At 43.1% G+C, this 18,139-nt stretch overlaps 1 protein-coding gene across 2 annotated transcripts in view; it reads right to left on the bottom strand.

The window, feature by feature from the left end:
• Positions 1 to 145: 145 nt before the first annotated feature.
• FBXL7 (F-box and leucine rich repeat protein 7) overlaps positions 146 to 18,139 on the bottom strand; it is a 289,171-nt gene continuing 271,177 nt past the window's right edge. Inside the window, exons 3-4 of one of the 2 annotated variants that reach the window (XM_084881650.1) lie at positions 10,030 to 10,641; positions 146 to 3,595 (exon numbers count right to left, since the gene is read on the bottom strand). In XM_084881650.1, coding sequence (XP_084737776.1) covers positions 2,856 to 3,595; positions 10,030 to 10,641 — 1,352 coding nt within the window. In that variant the 3' untranslated portion in view covers positions 146 to 2,855. Of the gene's footprint in view, positions 3,670 to 10,029; positions 10,642 to 18,139 lie in introns of both variants that reach the window. The other variant, XM_084881651.1, reaches the window with a different exon arrangement.

The following is an 18,139-nucleotide window of genomic DNA, read 5'->3' as shown; positions in this document are numbered from 1 at the left end:
GTGGATGCAACTTCACAGGGACAACAGCTGCAGTGACCTGGCTTGCTCTCCACTTCAACATAAGGCAAGTTTCTTGCTCACTTTTGAGTGTCCCATCTGAACATCATGCTCCTCTAGCCAGGATAGTAAATGAGGCTTGACCCAATTACCAACATATTGCTTTATTTCTTGGTGGTAGTAAATTAAGGCTTTCTAGATTCATACAGCACGCAGTGATTTGAACATTAGAATTAAAAAAAACAAACAACAATGAGCATTCAATTTAGCAGAGGCAGGAAGGAAGCAGTTTTAAAACAGATAAATTTCCTATGAGGCCTTTTGTTTGGTCTCTAAAAATCTGCTGAGCGATTTCCCCAGTAACCTCTGTCATGGATTCATACCCTAAGGGGAAGCAGAATGAAAAAGAAGGCCGAGAAAAAAGGAGAAACTGGGAAAGACAGTATGTGCTGGGCAATCAGTATGGAAGTTGGTTTTTGTCTCATGTTTGGAAGACAGTTTTGATGATTGTGGTTAGGTGGTGGTGATAAAAATATTTGTATTGCGACTTCCGTTCTCTGGTTCAGGGAACCATTTTGGATCTGCTATTTAATTCTGCGAGTATGAAAACAGCTCACTTGGAAGACCCCAGTGCCAAGGGTTAGGACAATCCTTTGTGACTCAAATTCTGAGACTTTAGACAAGGTCACAAGTCACAGAGCAGGGGAATGCTATCTTCAACCCCTATTATGGCGCTAAGCTCTATGGCTATCACTAGATACTATCCCCAGCCAAACAATTCATCCCCCACCCCATCCAATCCCATGGTCTTGAATTGCACATCTAAGTTGTTGACGATGTTGACTGCAGAGAAGACCATATTTCATATGATGCATGGGCAGACACCACCTCACTCTATCTCTTTCCCAACACAAGACAAAGGAAAGCAGGGAGCCTACAGTGGGAGTGCAGTTGTCGAGTGGTGTGTAAGCTTGATCTGAGACAAATTCCACATGCTTGCCTTGTTGATGCAGAGGTTCTGGGTTTGGATGGTGGACACTTTTAGGAAGAAAGGATGAGTGGTTTGAACAGTGATGAAGGAGGGGCACGGCCAGAGCATAATTTGGGAAAGATCATGTGTTTATTAACAAAAGGCAACTCAATTACATGAAAATAAGCAATGGAATTCCTCCTGGCATCCTGATTTCACATGAATGAGGCTAGCAAATGGATTTCTATCCAAACAGGACCATTTAAAATTTATACTTGGCAGTTATTTGAATGTTTTATTCCAAGGGCCTGGCGGGTGAACCAGTGCCAAAAGCCTTATCAACGTGTCCCCTCTTCATTTGCCTGGCATTTTCGAGTGAACAGTATATGAACACCTGGAAGCCTGCCCTGCATTCTTCGGCAAAGAACATGCAGACGGCCACAGGGGAAGGCACACAAGGTGGCAATCTGCACAACAAAACACTATGACTTAACTCCAGTGGGCTTCATGCGGTGGAGTCGGGATGCACGAAGAAATAAATAGATGAGAAAAGTAGAAATGTGATCTGAATGACAACGAACCAAGGTGCCTGTTCCTGCCAGCTGCAGGGCAGATGTGCCTGATGCAGGCCACATGTGCACTGCAGGACATGTGCTTGTTAGTTAAAAACTGTGAGGGCCTTTCCTCCATTTGAAAACTCCCCGTTTGAAAGATCAGCTTGACTGAAGGATGCGGGCTTTTGCTGTGGCTAGGAATGTCTTGGTGGTAGGAAGTGGGTGATCTGGCAGGATGGGAGAAGATGCCCAGGAGACTCACCCATCCAAACAAACAGGGATGGGGATAATACTCGGAATGGAGTGAAGGGCACAGAGGACACTGGCGTCAGCACTTCTGAATCTCCTGAGGCATCCATAGGACTTACACTCTTGGTAGAGGCAGTAGATGCCTCTTGTGCTCTAGGCCCATGGTTGGCCAACTGTGGCTCGCCAGCCCCATGCGGCTCTTTGGCCTCTTGAGTGTGGCTCTTCCACAAAATACCATGGCCTGGGCAAGTCTATTTTGAAGAAGTGGCGTTAGAAGAAGTTTAAAGTTTAAAAAATTTGGCTCTCAAAAGAGATTTCAATTGTTGTACTGTTGATATCTGGCTCTGTTGACTAATGAGTTTGCCGACCACTGCTCTAGGCTAAAGTACTTCTGTTCATTGGCATCTCAGTTCCCTTAGTCCTAACCTGGGCATGAAGCCAATCCTGGAGCTGGATGGCCTCTTATTTAATGCTGGTAGCCGAAGCCCAGAGCTGTCAGATGCTTTGCCTGACATCACAGAGCCCACTGGCAGCAGAGTTGGGGGCAAAGGCAGGTCTTTCCTCCTGCACCATGCTGCTTGATGCAAGAGATTCTCTAAACAGGTTTGCAAGTACTTTGTACCCACCAGGCGCTGTGGCATGGATTTAACAAGAATTTGCTTGGGTGTGGGATTGTAGAGTGGCTTAGGCCAGTCAAGCAGTTTAAGGGGGAGGGGGTGAGGAGAGCATCATTACTCTGATAATGTGTTATGGTTGCTGTTGGAAGTAGAGAAGCCAGGAAATGAGGGGTGGGGGTGTAGGACCCTGGAAATGGGATCAGGAGGAGACAGAGACAGAAGGGGATGCTTCCAAAGCCATCGAATCAGCTTTCTGAGGTACACCTTCTGTGAGCACAGAGACTTCCTTGCCAACTACCTGACCTGACCCACAAAACCCTTTCCTGCAACAGACCTTTGTCCCGCCCACCCCACCCCTTCCTTTCTATGACCTCTGTTGCCCCCGAGACAGTAGAAGAAAACACAAGCCAGATGCCTTCCTGGAAGAAAGAGCTGTTATGAGCAGGTGTCGGTGCTTACATGGCTGCCTTAAAACACACACACACACACTTCCTCCTGTTCATGTTTGCAGGAAAGCAGCACCTGCAGGGCCGGGAGCCGTCTCTTCAGAAGAAGGCAGGGTTGGTGTGCTCGATGACGCAGCGCTTGCAGTGGCGTTTCACGAAGCGCAGGGCCTCCACCGACACCTCGCAGTCCTGCACGTTGAGCAGCTGCAGGTCGAAGCAGTTGGCCGCCACGATCTGCAGCCCTTGGCCCGTGATGCTCTCGCAGGACTTGAGGCTGAGCCGCTTGAGGTTGAAGCAGTTCAGGGCCAGGCACTCCAGGCCCGTGTCCGAGACCAGGGGGCACTTGCCGATGTCCAGGGACTTGAGCTTGGTGCAGTTCTTGGCGAGGTACTCCACGCCGTGGTCCGTGATGCCCTCGCAGCCCCGCGCGTTGAGGTAGCGCAGCTTGCCGCAGTACTTGGCCACGTAGCGGATGCCCACGTCGGTGACCCGGCCGCAGTGCGCGATGCTCAGGTACCGCAGGCGCGCCTCCAGCTTGGCGATCTCCCGCAGGCCGAAGTCGCTGACGAAGCGGCAGTCGCTGACGCTCAGCTCCTTGATGGATGGGCAGTAGATCATCAGGTAGCGCAGGCCCTCGTCGGTGAGGCGGACGCAGCGGCGCAGGTACAGGTGGGTCAGCTGCGTGCAGTGCGCCGCGATGGTGTGCAGGCCCTCGTCCTCCAGCACGAAGCAGTCCGTCATGTCCAGGTAGCGGATGGAAATCTGTTTGCCATGCAAGGGGGACAGTTTAATGGAGGCCTCCCGGGTCAAGCTGATGCAGGTCACTTTGGAGCACCCTACACAGAGAGACAGAACACAGGCTCAGAGCAACCGCGGGGATGGGGAGGGAGGGAGGAGGGGCTGCCCTGGGTGGGGATGTCATAGCTTCTTGCCCTCCCACAGCCCGACCCCCTCCCCTACTGGGCCCCGACAGAGAAGGAAAGCAAGGATGCCTTCTCCCTGTTCATTGATTAAAAAACAAACAAACATCAAAAAACTGTTTTGATTATTTGAGTTTAAGGGGGTGGTTCTCGAGCTTTAGAATCAGAAAAGCCATGGTTCTAATTCCAGATCCATCTCTACTGGGTACACATTGGGCAAGTCAAGCCTTTTGAGTATTTCCTTTGTCTTAAAATGGGGATGTTGACGGTCCCTGAAAGGTGGCTGTGAAGAAGAAATGAGACACGTGCAAATATCCTGTCCTGGTCCTGGGAGCTCAGTAAAGGCTACTTCTTCCCCATAGTGCCTGGTAGCTCTCTGGTCCAAAGAAGTGTGAGATGAGAGAGAAGGAGGCTTGGCCCAGACCTCGGTTTGGCTGAAAGAGCTCTGACTGGGAGCCACACATGATTCAAGTCTATTTCTTATGGTTTCAGGCAAGAGGCTTAACTTTTCTACCTCAAGATTCTCTTATAACAGGAATGAACAGCTGGTGTGCCTCCAATATAGGGAGATAAAATGAGGATGCAGTCAGATAATGGATAGGGACATACTCTGAATACTCTATGGGAAATACAGGTAGTTATTAGTCTAACAAGGTGACCATCTGGGGATTCAATTCAATCCTCTTGGGTGAAAGAAGAATAATCATGTCATCTGGATTATTGTTTTAGCCCAGTGGTCGGCAAACTCATTAGTCAACAGAACCAAATATCAAGAGTACAATGATTGAAATTTCTTTTGAGAGCCAAATTTCTTTAAACTTAAACTTCTTCTAATGCCACTTCAAAACAGACTCACCCAGGCCGTGGTATTTTGTGGAAGAGCCACACTCAGGGGACCAAAGAGCCGCATGTGGCTCATGAGCCACAGTTTGCCGACCACGGTTCTAGCCTCTCACACAGTCTCCCTGTCCTGCCTCACCCCTGACCTTCTAGTCTCTTCACAGCTGCCAGAAAGATTATAGAAAACAGAATTGCAATCATGTCACTCTGCTCAAAGCCTCTGAATGACACCCATACCCCAGAGTAAAATACAGTCTTAGGGGCCTCAAGGACTTGCCCCCTGTGCACTCGAGTGTAGCACTTGCTCCTTCGAACCTACTGGCCTCCTTGCTTCTTTGCAGACTTGTCACATTCTCTCCTGCTTCAGGTCCATGTACTGGACTGGGCTCCCTCAGATCTCCATGAGCCCATCCCACTTCCTTAGGTCTCTCAGCACCTGTCAGTTTACTGGGCAATTCTTCTCTACCAGTAATTACCCTGTGTGACCCAGTCTCCCCTGCTTGGCTCCCATTCATTCACAGCGCTCTGTCTCTGTCACTGTCCCCACTCTGGAACGTCAGCTCCTGAGAAAAGGGACTCTGGGCTGTTCATTGCTGTTTCCCTCACACCTGCATCACATTGGTGCTAAGTATCTGTAGAATGAACGAATGAATGACGTATAGAGTGAATAGAGTCTTCTATAGGCAGATCAGGTAGAAGAATCCAATTTCTTACATTTAAATGTCCTCAAAACCTGAACCCTGGCTGTTGTATACTTACATTGTAAAACAGTTGTCTATATTCTATTATAATGCCTTTTATATGTGTTGAATTATGAAATTTACAGAGAGTTTTTATAAACATTTTCTTACCTGATTTTTGAAACAGTCCATTTTACAGATATGGAAATTTAAGTTCAGAAAGATTTCTTTTGATGCCTCTCTAAGCATTGTTTCTAATCCTTTCCCCCCCAAGAACATGCATGTGTATGGATTATATTCATATTTACACTATATATATCATTATTATATACTTATATACACTGAGTGGCCAGATTATTATAATCTATGAATGCATAATAATCTGGACACTCAGTGTATATCCTATATAATAAAAGGCTAATATGCAAATTATATCCTCGACCAGGAGTTTGACCAGCAAGCAGGCCAGCCAACTGCCCATGTCCCCTCCCCCCTGGCCAGGCTGGCCAGACCCGACCCATGCACAAATTCATGCACTGGGCCTCATACACACACACACACACACACACACACACACACACACACACACACACACTGAGTGGCCAGATTATTATGCATTCAGAGATCATAATAATCTGGCCACTCAGTGTATAATATATGAAACACTTATTTCATTGTGTAATTAAGTTCACTATATGTTATCATGTAAAAATGCAGAGTATATTTTTAGTGTGTAAGTATAAATAATTGGTATGAATAGTCTATATAGTATATAAATAAATGCATATGTAGATATAGCTTATTACATTACATAGACTGCCCACTTTCTCTCTGCTCTACCCGAATCCCTCTGGCATGTGTTCAGCCAGGTGCCTCACCTTGGGCACCTCTGTGTTTCTCACTTACATCCAAGACTTCCAAGCAGCTGCACAAGAGTGCTAGCTGGGACTTTCCTCCCACTTTTTGGCAGGCTGCCCAGGAAATGCGTGTAAAATTCAGGTCCTGGGAATAACATGGCTCAAAAGCCACGTGCTACCAAGTCAAAGAATTTCAGGAAGAAGTAAAGCATACAATGCAACACTGGAGAACAAAGATGCGACTCTTCAGAGGTGGCCCATGCTGCTCCAGCAGGCTCCGCGGTTGGTATCTCTGAATTTTGGCTTTGAAATCTTCCTTTGTTTTGACTTTCTTTTTCTAGGTTGACTGTACTACTGCTTCTATTGAATTTATGTGTACACTGTAGTGACTGCCCGTCTCTGACACCTGGGAAGGTACTTTGTTTTTCAAGAGTATATGACAAACTTTGTTCCATAGATAGTTAAAATATCTAGCAAAATCCAGGAAAGATACTGTATTTGGTCCAAGGAAATTTAGGCATTGTTTTTTAAAATTAGTTCCAAATTTAATGAAATAACTGGTTTAGCTCAGTTTTGGTAAATAAACTATTGTGATATGCTTATATTACTTTAGATCAATAATTTTTAATTTTAATGTTAGTCTTAATTTTTTCAGATCTGCTAAGTTTGGGTTGAAAAGAAACTGGTCCATGGCTCCGTAGGTGATATCTATGGCTATTTCATGCAGTCATACATTATAGACACAGCGAGAGCCTTAGAAATCATCCTTTATAATCTTTGTTTTTTAAAGAGGGGACATCTCAGCCTCGGTCAGAGTGTTACTTATACAGCCAGACTACGGCAAAGTTTCTCAACGCCTGATCCTCTGTTGGTTCTGTTTCTCTGGAGAACCCTGGTTAAACATTTATAAAAGGTGATATGTGATAATTAAGGAAACACTACAGCTAGTTATAGTTATTTTCAAGACTCGAAAAGATGACTTTCAAGATGGGCATTTTCTGCATTGCTGGGATGGGAGAATTAAGATCTAGGCCAGCAATGAGTCTTCCACAGTCAAGCTTATTGCTTTTGAGAAAGTGGACACTGTCAGAGGCCAGCTGTAAGAACCAAGGAGAATAAGACATAGATGAGATCACCTCTGGCAGCCCTCTGGCTGCTCCCGGTATCAGTAAGGCAATTCGCAGATTCTCTCAGAAATGGAGGGCACCTCTCTGATAACAAATTCATCCTATGGCTTGTTAGATCTTTCAAGTCCATCTACCTGAAAACCCCTCTCTCCCCTCTCTCCCCACCCTCCCCTGGCCAATATCTGAAATTCTGTATTTTGGCAAGTTACAAATTCCCCTCATTATGGGCTCTATGTACACCAAGCATGTCAAACTTGTGCCCCGCAGGCCACATGCGGCCCAGCCAATATAATGGTGTGAGCAGTTATTTACAATTATGAAAGGAAATAAGTCTCCTGCCAGATCCAGAATCATGGACATTCACCATGGGTCAGTTTGGAAAGTAATCACTGCGAACAAGATTTCCCCTGAAGTAGGAAAGATAGGAGCAGACGAAGAGAAGCCAAGTGTCAGGAAGAAAACATTAATGTTATCATTATTCTTATTCTTTTTGTTTTTATATACTATACTTTTCAAAATGCACCCAGGTTTCTATGAATATCGAAGCTTTTTTTTTTTTTTTTTTTGCAGCCCACATAAACTTAAACTTTGTTTATTTGGCCCGTGTTAGCCTTTGAGTTTGACATGCTTGATGTACACATATTACAGGAGGGCTTTGGGAGACATATTGGGCCCTATACAAATACATATGGACTTCCAAAAAGTCACATTACTAGCAGTGTTTCCCAAAGTGTGGTACGCATACCCCAGGGGTACTGGAAGAGTTTGGTGGGGATACACGCTGCACCGGAGTTTGGTGGGGATATGCACTGCACCGTGCTTAGCTGCACCTAATTCTACGATCTCATGAGTACGAAGGGTACTCAGCGTTACGAAAATTATAGAAGGGGTACACATATGTCAAAAGTTTGGGAAACACTGCATAGAGGAAGGGCATTAAGACTTACATACCAGTTAGTGAAAGGGGCTAAGCAGGACCTACTCACTCAGGCTAGCAGCCCAGGTATTTCCATTCTTAACTAGCCAAAGTAGTTTTTGCATTGAATTTCAATAGGACTCCAAAAGAGAGGGCATAATTGCTTGCAGCCTGTATCAGAGCTGTATGGGGAGTCTTTTCAATGAAGACGGGGGCTCCAAAAAGAAATCATTTTCTTATTGGAGGAAGGAAAAGAAAATGAGGTGTTTATAAAAGAGGTCCACAATGCCCAGAATCTTAGAATGTTAGAATCCCATCCCTTGTCTTTTTTTTTTTTTTTAACTGAAGATGAAAGACATCTAGAGGAAGTTGCGAATTGTCCCAAATCACAAGGTTTTGAAATTAGTTTCCACCACATCACAATGCTTTCTCTTTCCAGAATTCCTTGGAGGGAAAAAAATGTAAGAAAACCTCTCGGTTTCCTGCTTCATTATGCTGATGGCTGCTCAGGACTGAACATACGGTTACTATGGTTTTGTACCGACGCCAGCTGAAGCGGGGAGCAAACAGTCGCTTGCCAGCAAGGGAAAGAATCTGCAAAAAGTAATTGACTGTCATCTGAAATATTTTCAGATGTCGGCTTTTGAAAGAGAGAGCAAACGAAGAGAACTGGCTTTTACCTCAGGGTTTTTTTGCTATTTTTTTTTTTCTTCAGGGTATCATTTACCTCAGATGCTTGTAAATCCCAAATTCTGTTTATTTGCTGGTCCCAGTGGTTTTTACTTCTTGACCCCTCCCCAACTATCCCCGAGGTTGTGGCTCCTGCTGTTCGTTTCTTTAACTCCCTGATGCATCTTACACACTTTAGCTTCTCGAATGTTCATCTTTTCTCTGGGCAACAGATGAGATAAAGAGAAGCTGTTAGTCTGGCCAGATGCACATCTGGCGCCAAAGGGTGAGTCTGGGTTTTGATTCTTCCTGCCTGAAAGAGGTTTTTGAGCAGAGCAGCCATGCTGGGATTTCCCTCAGGTTTTAAAAGAACTAAAGGCCCCAACTCAATAGGCCTTACGTTTGCACTATGTAATTTGAGGGTTTTGCTTAAGAAAGATACAAAATCAACCCACAGGTGAGGAGACTTGGGGTGAACTATAAGAAGACACTGGCCAGGATGGGTTTTCTCCAATGTCTGCAAAATGGCAATCATGAGCACGGCCCACAGCACAGCTCTCAGGCTCTACAGAACAGTAACCCAGGGACATAAGGACCTGGTCCTGTGGTTGGATACTTGGTTCCCATGACATATGGTTGCTCTGAAATAACTAGGAGTGATGGGGAGAACAGACATTGAAAAGTCATGCTAACTTGGGAGAGCCAGACCAAAGATGCCCCTAGTTCTCCTAAGAAGTGGACATTATTTATGGAAGAGATATCCCTGGCCTCCAGCATCATTATTACACAGAGATAGCTTCTCTGGAAGTTAGCTCCTTCCCACCTACTCTCCATCTTTTTTAAAAAAAATAATTAAAAAATTTATATTTTATTGATTTTTTTACAGAGAGGAAAAGAGAGGGAGAGTCAGAAACATCGATGAGAGAGAAATATCCATCAGCTGCCTCTTGCACACCCCTTACTGGGGATGTGCCTGCAACCAAGTTACATGCCCCTGACCGATATCGAACCCAGGACCTTTCAGTCCGCAGGCCTATGCTCTATCCACTGAGCCAAACCGGTTTAGGCTACTCTCCATCTTTAATGGTCATCAAGAAATGGCCCCTCCCAAGGTGGCAAACGTGGCACACTGCTTTTGGATGGTGCCTTGGGAAGGCCTCTTTGGTGGGAGGTTGGCCGCCCTTTACCTGACACGTCCAGGTGCTCCAGGTTGGGGCAGAGGGACACCACGTCAAACACGGCCTCGTTGGAGATGTTGTAACAGCCTGAGACCTCCAGGCGCCGGAGCTCGGGGCAGCACTGGGCGATGGTGTAGAGGCCCCTGTCGGTGAGCCGCCGGCAGCCGCTGACCGTCACGGTCTCCAGCATGAGACACACGTTGGGCGTGTCCTGGCACAGCCTGCGGGTCAGCACCTTGAGGGCGCGGTCCACGTTGATGGTCTCGCCCGTCAGGCGGATAGTCCTCCAGAGCCGCGGGTCCCAGGCCAGGTTGTACCAGCGGCGGCACACGCGGGCGCAGCGGCACAGCTGGTTGGTGGGCAGGAAGGAGAAGACGTGCACCATGCAGTGGTCCGGGAGCCGCTCGATGCTGGCCTGCTCCTTCTGCGGCCTGGAGGCCAGCCGGATGAGCGGGTGGGTGAGGCGGGTCGGGGGCGGCGAGTGGACCATGGCCACCGTCTCCCCCGTGATGGAGGACGAGGAGGTGGAGGAGCCCCTTCCATTCTGGAATCCCGGCAGGTTCGGTGGACATATCAGGGCTGGGCTGGGCGTGCTCAGGGTGCGCATGCTCAGGTCGGAGTCTGGCAAAGGAGAGAGAGCAAAGGGTTAGTGATGGCCTGGCAGAAGGAGGCAAATGTGGGGTGACCCTCCATTCCACGGATACCCATCCAGAGCAGCTCATCTTCTGCACCAGGGATGGGCAAACGTTTCCCTAAGGGGCCAGATCTGAAATATTGGAGGCACTGCAGGCCATATGGGCCCAGTCTTGGTGGCAATTACTCAACCTCAGTGTTGTGCAAAAAGCTGCTATAAACAATATGTAAAGGGATAGGCGTGGTAGCGGCAATAAACTTTGTTTTGTAAGAACAAACCAGCTGGGTTTGGCCTCAGGGCCATAGTTCGCTGACCTCTGATCTACAATTAATGGTGAGTATCTAAAGGGCACAACTTCAAAGTTTCATTATTTCTATAATAGAGGGACACTTCATATATCATGAACACAAACTGATTTAGTTTCCTAATTATATTTCGGTTTTGCAGAAAATATGCTTCATTTACAAACAAGGAGCATGAGTTTCAGAACGGAAGTTTCAGTGGGTGTAGAAAAAGTTTGCTATCTTTGCCCTCACCTGCCCCCTAGCATCTGCTCCCCACCCCCATCTTTTAATAACTGAACCCCAAATGAGGGGACTCAGGTCTGAGGAGCACCCCTTTCCTTTGTTAGATTTCCGGTTGGTACTTCTAAGCCTTGAGTACACATGGCCATATTAATAACCCCTTCCCTTTGCATTTAAATAATGTGAGTTAAGCCGAGACCGGTTTGGCTCAATGGATAGAGTGTCAGCTTGGGGACTGAAGGGTCCCGGGTTAGATTCTGGTCAAGGGCATGTACCTTGGTTGCGGGCATGTCCCCAGTAGGGGGTGTGCAAGAGGCAGCTGATCGATGACGCTCTCTCATCGATGTTTCTAACTCTCTACTATCTCTCTCCCTTCCTCTCTGTACAAAATCAATAAAATATATTAAAAAAAAAAAAAAACCTCAAAAAAAAAATAATGTGAGTTAAATTTGGTCCTTGGAACCAAACCGATCACATGATGAGGAGGACACAGTGGTGTTAAGTTTATGAGGAGTTATGTTCTTCAGAATACTACTATAAGGAGTCTGCTCACTTCATATCCCTATCACAATATATATGCATGAGAAAGAATTTATTCTCTACAAATGTATTTATATATTTTGCATTATAATGGATATATTCATCTAGGAAGACATTTATTTTCTCTAATTATTACATGTTTTTTTGCACGCACGCACACACACACATAGAGCCTACCTTTAAAAGATTGAAAGATAGAGTGAGAGCGAGTAGTTTTTTTTTCTCCAAAATAGAAATTTCTTCATCTGAAATAGTGAGTTGGGCTAGATGAATTCAAAGTCATTTCCAGCTCCAATTATAGCTCTAAAGACTTAAAAACTCTATCATTGTGTACCTTTCCACATTTCATATCTTGGGACTTTTCAAACACTCATTTTTTTTTCAAATAACTCCCAGTAATAACATACAACACATAGAATTCTGACACCCACATCTCCACTGAGTGTCTATTTGTAGTTTTCATATGCTTATATTTTTTGTACTGCAATAATTTTCTTCTTTTAGATTACTGCTTTATAACCTTAACATTGAAAATGCCCTTCACATATCCACAACTTTGCTCAGAGAGCATCTTTGAATTATTGTCTTCTCTACCTCGCTGCCTACCCCTTGAAATACAAACACCCTTTGAGACTGAACACAAATGCCTTCCCCTCTAAGAACACTTTCTTGGTGTCTTTGGGACATAATCAATTCCTTTCCCTTTGAGTCCTCATTATTTAGGTATCTGTGAATGTATCTTTCCCTAGTGTGCTTGGATTGTATTATTTTTCTCAATTTTGCATCCCTCATATATTCCACATCCCTCGTCATGAGATTTTATACTTCCTCTCCGACAGAGTATAGCTCGCTAGTTTAGTGATGCTGGGCTTGGCTACATGACTTGCTCTGGTCAGTGAATTGCAGGGAAAGTGATGTGCCCAAAGCCACTGGTGTGATTGGGCATGCCTGGCTAGTCCACTGATCTTAGGATGAGGAGAAGCCAATGGAGCAGACAGAACTGGCTCCAACCTGCTGCTGAGAGTCAAGCTCAACCAAGCCCTGCTGGGAGCAACCAGTGCCCAGATGAAGTCACAGATGTATGATCTAAAATTTTGAGTTGTTGCACAGCATTACTGCCTTCTATTACATTAAAAACTCCTTTAAAACCATAATTAAATCATTTTATTATGTGTGCCTGGCGGTATCTGATATGGTTTATGGTACATAGTAGGTGCACATAAATGTCTTGATTTAAATGAAAATACTTATATGTTTAAAAATATTACAATTTCTAGCTTGGCAATGTACTTTTATATCCCAGGTGTATTTTAAACCATTCACAAGAAAAGAAATAAGAATTTTTTCCTCAAGCTATTGTTAGGACATCAACTCCAGCACTCAGTGGGGAAAGGGATACCTCAACTTCCCAAAAATATTATGACATTGTAATATAAATGAAGCAGAGAGAAAGAATAAGAATTCAGAATATGAATTTGGAACATTTTGTAGGTACGAACTTATTTTCATATCTGAATACCCATTCCTACCTATCTGATGTCTTCAGGGCAAAATCTGCCTGTATCACTAAGGTGTTATGTTTTGGGTTAAAACACAATTTGGCAATAACTCTGAGAGGATATTGTTGCTAATTTTAACACATTGTATACATTTATATAAAACTTAGCCATTATATTATATCTTTCTATACCTTCTCCCTTAGGCAAATGGTGAATGAAGGATAGTATTTGGAAGGTCTCCATACTGCCAGACATTATTTTGAGCAGGAAAAATAACAGAAGTTGCAATATGTGCTAAGTGAAATATATATATTTCCAAAAGTTTCTATCAAGCATTAAATTCATTGATGGCTGCATCAAGTATCCTAAAAATCTCAGAAGTCCTCTTGGTAACTGGACTTGATGCTCATAATGAAATGGCACATGGTGGTCTGTTGAACAGCCTTGCTTGCCTGCTGCTTCAGTGGCATCCACATCACCACAGGAGCAGATATCACCGACAAAGCATCCTTGGCAGGAAACATTGCAAGGAGGTATACACAAAAGGCTCTCAATCATATATGTGAAGCTAAGATGCCCCTTGGAATGTCAGCAAAAGGAATATCCAAACTCTCAGGAGAGGAATATATCTTCATAACTTATAAAATATTTCCAAAAGGCAAGAGGCCTTTTTATCTACCAAGACCACTGTTTTCCCTGTAGACATTCTCTGAGCAAACTTTTTTTTTTCAAGAATAAGTACATGAATTGATAATGTAATATTTTTAAAAATATATATTTTATTGATTATTATTTTTTTTTTTTTACAGAGATGAAGGGAGCGGGATAGAGAGTTAGAAACATCAATGAGAGAGAAACATCAATCAGTTGCCTCTTGCACACCTCCTACTGGAGATGTGCCCGCAACCAAGGTACATGCCCTTGACTGGAATTGAACCTGGGACCTTTCAGTCCACAGGCTGATGCTCTATCCATTGACCAAGACCAGTTAGGGCAATAATGTAATCTTTTAAAGGTAGGTTCTACAGATTATTTTGTGATAGAGTGGATGAGCACATGGAAGAATGGACAGAAAGATAGACAAAGCTATTAGAGGAAAATTTTGCAAAAAAGGACAGGTCTGGTTAATTATAAATATAAGGATTAGAAAAGTAGTTGCCAGTTATGAATGTGTAAGACTTAAAGAAAGATAGAGATAAACATGCAAGTATCATGAAAACAGAATGGAAAAATTTAAAGAAGAAACGATCATGCACTTTTTCAATAGGACATGAATTTTGTGTCTAACTGTGTCTCTTAATGATATTGAGAAGGTGGACATATTCAAAAGATTGAAATAGAACTACAATGAAAAAACACCCAACCAAATAGCACTGATATTTGTAGAAAAATATACAGATGGACTGCAAGAAATACACAGGGATAGAGACTGTGTGTTAAAGTCCCTGGGCTGTTGCAGATTCTGAGAATACAGATTAATAGGCAGAAAAGAAAGTAATGATTCCTTCCTTCATTGGACCATTTAACACACATTGTTACTGCAGCCTAAGTGCCCAGCAGGGGTCTAGGAAGGGAGGAGTTTTTGCACTTGACTGGATTATAAAGCATGTTTCTAGCCCATCTCCTTTCTGCACCCATCACAGTCCCCTTGAAAGATATCCTCCACCTAGACTTTGACCTCTCCAATCCTTTAGGGAGAGAGAAAAATGACTCCATACTGTGAATGCACCCAACTCACACAAAATCCAGGATGGTAAAGGATAGAAAAGTTTGTACATGTCTGGAAAAAAAGTCAGTTTTCGTAAGTGTCAGCTGAAGACAGTGGATACAGAAGCTCCCGGTAGTGAGTGACAAGCTTTGTAATTAAGTAATATTTCTGTTGAGATTTTGGATTTTCTCAAAAAGTATATAATCTATAACACAATAGAGATCCTAAATCAAATAAATATAATTATACTTTTTATATTGATATTTTTAACCCTTGTCTAAGACAGTGGTCGGCAAACTCTTTAGTCATCAGAGCCAAATTTTTTGAACTTAACTTCTCCTAATGCCACTTCTTCAAAATAGACTCACCCAGGCTGTGGTATTTTGTGGAAGAGGCACACTTAAGGGGCCAAAGAGCTGCATGTGGCTCACGAGCCACAGTTTGCCGACCACAGGTCTAAGAGATTGTTGATTCTTTAAATTTTAAGAGCTTGTGGATCCCTTAATAATTGAAAACATTTCTAAGTATGTAATTTACATGAGAGCACTATGGTTTGTGTCCTTAAGTTACTTTAAATATGTAAAGAATACCAAAAAGCATAGCCGTCTTTTTCTGGGAGGAAAAAAATCCTATAAACTTTTTTCTCATGGGTTCAGAGTCCTGGAAATTTTACATCTTTAGTAATTACAGTATAGTAGAAAATATTCAAGGCATCTCATACACACATGCTTATTAGACACATTTTCTTCTAACTAGATAGCTGCCTGTTTTGTACAAGTTTTTATTTTCAAACCGCTGCTGTTTACACTCTAGGAAGTCATATTTACATTACACTGTCCTTTCAAAGTCAAAATTTACAAAGCTACTCTGCGTGTTCCCCCTCTGATTACCAAAACTTTGGTGCAAGATGCTTTCCATTATAAGTGGTCTTTCTACTCAAGAGCTCTTGCCATAAAAAGCAAGGTTTCTTTTCTTAGCTTAAACTCAAGCTTTAAAAAAATACATCTATAAAACTCAGCGAGTGAAGAAAAATACCACCTGAAGGATCTTTTTTCTTCTTGTTTTATTTCAAAATATTTTTTCTTAATGTGGTCCACTTTACATACACACCTAGGGCTTATTTCAGGAATTGGTTGCTATAAAGTGGAAATCTACAGTATATAGACCAGATTATCTTGCATTTTCCCTGGAGGATTTACCTTCAAGATTCCAGGATTCTTGCCAAAACCGGTTTGGCTCAGTGGATAGAGTGTCAGCCTGTGGACTGAAAGGTCTCAGGTTCGATTCCATTCAAGGGTATGTACCTTGGTTGCTGGATACATTCCCCATAGGGGGTATGCAGCAGGCAGCTGATTGATGTTTTTCTCTCATCAATATTTCTAACTATCTCTCTCCCTCTCTGTAAAAAAAATAATAAAATATATTAAAAAAAGATTCTAGGGATCTTGTTGGTAACATCACCCCAGGATCAAATTATGACTAAGACTTTGTCCAAGAACAAAACATCTGCTTTGTCAGTCACCTGGACTAGTCCCATGAGGGTGGAGCTATGGTGATTGATCCCTGATATCCTGAGGAGGAGGAAGAGGCTTCTCTAATATCAGAGTATATGGGCCAGTCCAATGCCTGGCTCCGTCTCTATGCCTGGCCACCATGTTATCCAGTTTCTGACTCTGAACTGAACTGAGAGCAGGGATTCCATTTTACCCTTTAGCTCCTATAGAAGGAAATTAGTTATTGCTAAGGAAACTATTAAGTCACATTGTTCTAGAAGTCATAAATATAACCAATGAAATGTACAGAATGGCATCTTTCGACTCTGCAAGATAAGTATCTAAAATTTTAGGAAATTTATGCTTGACAAAATATCAGGTGGCCTCAGAAACTATGAGCCTGGATTATTATAATTCATCAGCCTTATTATGGCTTTCCTCAGCCTTGAAAGATAACTTCTTGGTACTCTCCTTTTTCTTAATGTAACATGCCAAAGGGATATGATTGTATCCAATTTATTTTTCCAATGAAAAGCAGGATGTTTAATATCTGAGAGAGAATACCATGCTGTTAGATGCTAACCTTCTCAAAAGGCAGGGGTAGAGCATACTTTTATTTTTATTTTAAAAAATATATTTTATTGATTTTTTACAGAGAGGAAGGGAGAGTGATAGAGAGCTAGAAATGTCGATGAGAGAGAAACACTGACCAGCTGCCTCTTGCACATCCCCTACTGGGGATGTGCCCTCAACCAATGTACATGACCTTGACCGGAATCGAACCTGAGACCCTTCAGTCCGCAGACCGACGCTCTACCATTGAGCCAAACCGGTTTCGGCTAGAGCATACTTTTAGAATCCTTTTCAACATTTATTAATCTTCCTTTAAAAAAATAAAATAAAACCAGGCTTCAGGTTCAAGGTCATTGACAGATAGCAGCATATAGCTAGCATTTGATAACATTCTTACTACTTTGGGTTTTTACTTTTCATTGGAGTTTGTTTTTATTTTAACAATCATCCTCTATTTATGGTAAATGATACTGGTTTTCCAAGTAAGTAATGTTGGAACATTTGGTTTTTCAAAGTAAACATTAAGTTGATGTTTACTTTTAAAAATATTGAGTGAATAATAGTGTAGGGGATGAGTAGATATAACAATCATAATAGCATTTGTAAGTGTCTGAAGTTCAGGAAATGCTGTTCAGGTGGAAAGAACATGGAAGAGATGAAGTTGGATTCCTTTCTCTTCTGCTCTACTATGTGCTACTGGCATTCTCTGAGGCAGGTCAATGAAATCCATGAGCTACAGGTTCCCCTTTTGTAAAGTGGACATAATTCCATCCACTTCTCAGTGTAGTTAGGTGGACTCCATGGAAAAAGTGACATTGTTGGCAGAGGCATCGAAGAAAGATGATACAACCTCTACTGAGGACTTCGTAGGGAAGACATTCTGCACCCTCCTGATCTCGGGGTATGTTTTTAGGGGCATGTTATTCTGGGTTCCCTGGCATAGTGCCATCTTTATAAATTCTTTACTGTTATCTCCAGAAACCTTTGCAATGTTTTTCATGTCAGCAGGAGGGGTTGGGGAGAAGAAGAGGGTGGAATAATAATAAAGATCCAGAATTAGCGCATAACATACTAACACTGGGTGAGCAAAATATAGCCTTTGCATTTATTGGTATAAGAATATTATCATTGTGAAAGCCCTTTCTCAT

Source organism: Pipistrellus hanaki (assembly GCF_964339955.1).
Source record: "Pipistrellus hanaki genome assembly, chromosome: 4".
Taxonomy (NCBI): domain Eukaryota; kingdom Metazoa; phylum Chordata; class Mammalia; order Chiroptera; family Vespertilionidae; genus Pipistrellus; species Pipistrellus hanaki.
The sequence above is the reverse complement of the archived record's forward strand: the minus strand, read 5'-3'. Positions and strand labels throughout refer to the sequence as shown.